This window comes from Dreissena polymorpha, chromosome 4, assembly GCF_020536995.1.
Source record: "Dreissena polymorpha isolate Duluth1 chromosome 4, UMN_Dpol_1.0, whole genome shotgun sequence".
Lineage (NCBI taxonomy): Eukaryota > Metazoa > Mollusca > Bivalvia > Myida > Dreissenidae > Dreissena > Dreissena polymorpha.
Window position 1 is genome coordinate 57,757,410 of NC_068358.1, and position 1,792 is coordinate 57,759,201.

The following is a 1,792-nucleotide window of genomic DNA, read 5'->3' on the forward strand; positions in this document are numbered from 1 at the left end:
GGCAACGATTCGAACTACAGTGCTTACTGTGATGACAGCTCTATACGTCAAGGGTACCCGTGTTGGTCGGAGCTCCAGCACGGGCAGCAACCGTGCTATACATTCTTGTGATATACGTTCAATGAAGCTAACTATACGTTTAAGATATAACCATGCACCCATAGTGTGTCACACGTAAAAATATATAAGTTTTATAATTCGCAAATGGTGTATGTATATTAATTCATTTACATGCATGTTTGTGATAGTGTAAAGGAAAATGTTTGAGTAACTCGGTCTCAGTCTGATTATCCGCATATAATGTTATTTGTTTGTGGTACGAACTAATTGCAAATTGCCCATGAACAAAATATATAACTTATTAATCCCACGCCGCAAAGCGGTTGTGTGATAAAGAAAGGGCTTTCGTCTATCCATTCGTCCGTCACTCCGTCAGTGTTTGTCCGTATTAATCTCGTGTCCGCTTCATGTCTCCAATACCCTTCGACGGATTTTTATAAAACTTGCCTCAAATGATAAAGATATTCATGCAATGCGCAAATGGCAGTTTGAGTCTCTATTTAGTCTCTATGTCGGGTCCCTATTACCAGTGAATGATCTTCGTGGAACGTGGCCACAATGTTTAGGCCATAGTCAGTAATACCGGCTCTAGGTCAATGTCATGCTTCATGCTAAATATCTTTGCTTTCATCTCAGCTCGTGTTATCCTTCATCCATTGACGATTTTTTATTCAACATTGCTAAAATGTTGAGGTTATTTAGACGGTGTGCATAAGGCATTAGCCAGTCACTCTAGCTTTGGTAAAGTTCTTACTGTAAGATCAAAAGCTTCGGCCTCTACTTTCATGGCTGATATACATCCTCTATGCCCTTTTAAAGTTTTTCATTAAACCACTTAAATAAACTTTTACTCATTAAGTCGATGTGCAGAAAGCACGCGCTAGCTATGCTGACTCAGGGTCAATGCCAATCTTGAAGGTCAATCTTTTGAGCCTCCATTTTCGTTTGCGCTCTATATCTTCAACACCTATTAAAGGATTTTCATAAAACATAGCCTCACTGTTGAGGTTATGTAACAGAAGTAAAGAAGGCATCCGTCAAACATGCTTCAATGTCATAGTTTTTAGCCATGATCATTCTTGTGATTGCTCTATCTATCCTATACCCTTTGATAAGTTTTAATGAATTCAGCTTATATGCTAAGGTCACTAATACGATGTGTAGAGGACAGGCTAATGTCACATTGGAAGTTCAATAGTTTAGCCTTTATTGTTCTGGTATCTACTACATATCTTCTATTCCCGCTTTTAAAATTAGTAGATGTTTAGAAGTCACGTCTCTCAAAATGAAGGTCATCACTTCAAGGTCCAGCAAATCTTTGCGATGAATATAGCTATATTGGGGATTGTAAAATACTAGTTCATGTTTATGAAGCGTAGATGTGCAATATACATTTTTAATCCTTAGTTATCTACACATTTCCGAACTATTGTCCTTTACACGTAGTTGACATTTTGATGCAGGATTATTTGTTTGTGTTACAGCGCCTGGTTTAACTGAGATTAACAAATGTGATCCACAAAATATAAATTATTTCTGCCGTGTACCATTATTAGGCTAGAGTTGTGTGTCATATCCGCAAAAAAATGGTAATTTTGTTATTATTTCGCTAACAATGATTTTTTTACCGGAGAATGTACTTTTACAAATGTGCCATTCAATGTATGAAATGATTTTAGTATAATAACTTAAATGTTTTAACATAACATTATTACTCATGACGTATGCATTG

General features: G+C 36.6%; 1 protein-coding gene across 1 annotated transcript in view; it reads left to right on the top strand.

The window, feature by feature from the left end:
• Nucleotides 1-155, top strand: part of LOC127879607 (uncharacterized) — an 8,930-nt gene extending 8,775 nt beyond the window's left edge. The window contains exon 2 of the mRNA XM_052426560.1: nt 1-155. This exon is cut by the window's left edge and continues 840 nt beyond it. Coding sequence (XP_052282520.1) covers nt 1-111 — 111 coding nt within the window. The 3' untranslated portion in view covers nt 112-155.
• Nucleotides 156-1,792: the final 1,637 nt, after the last annotated feature.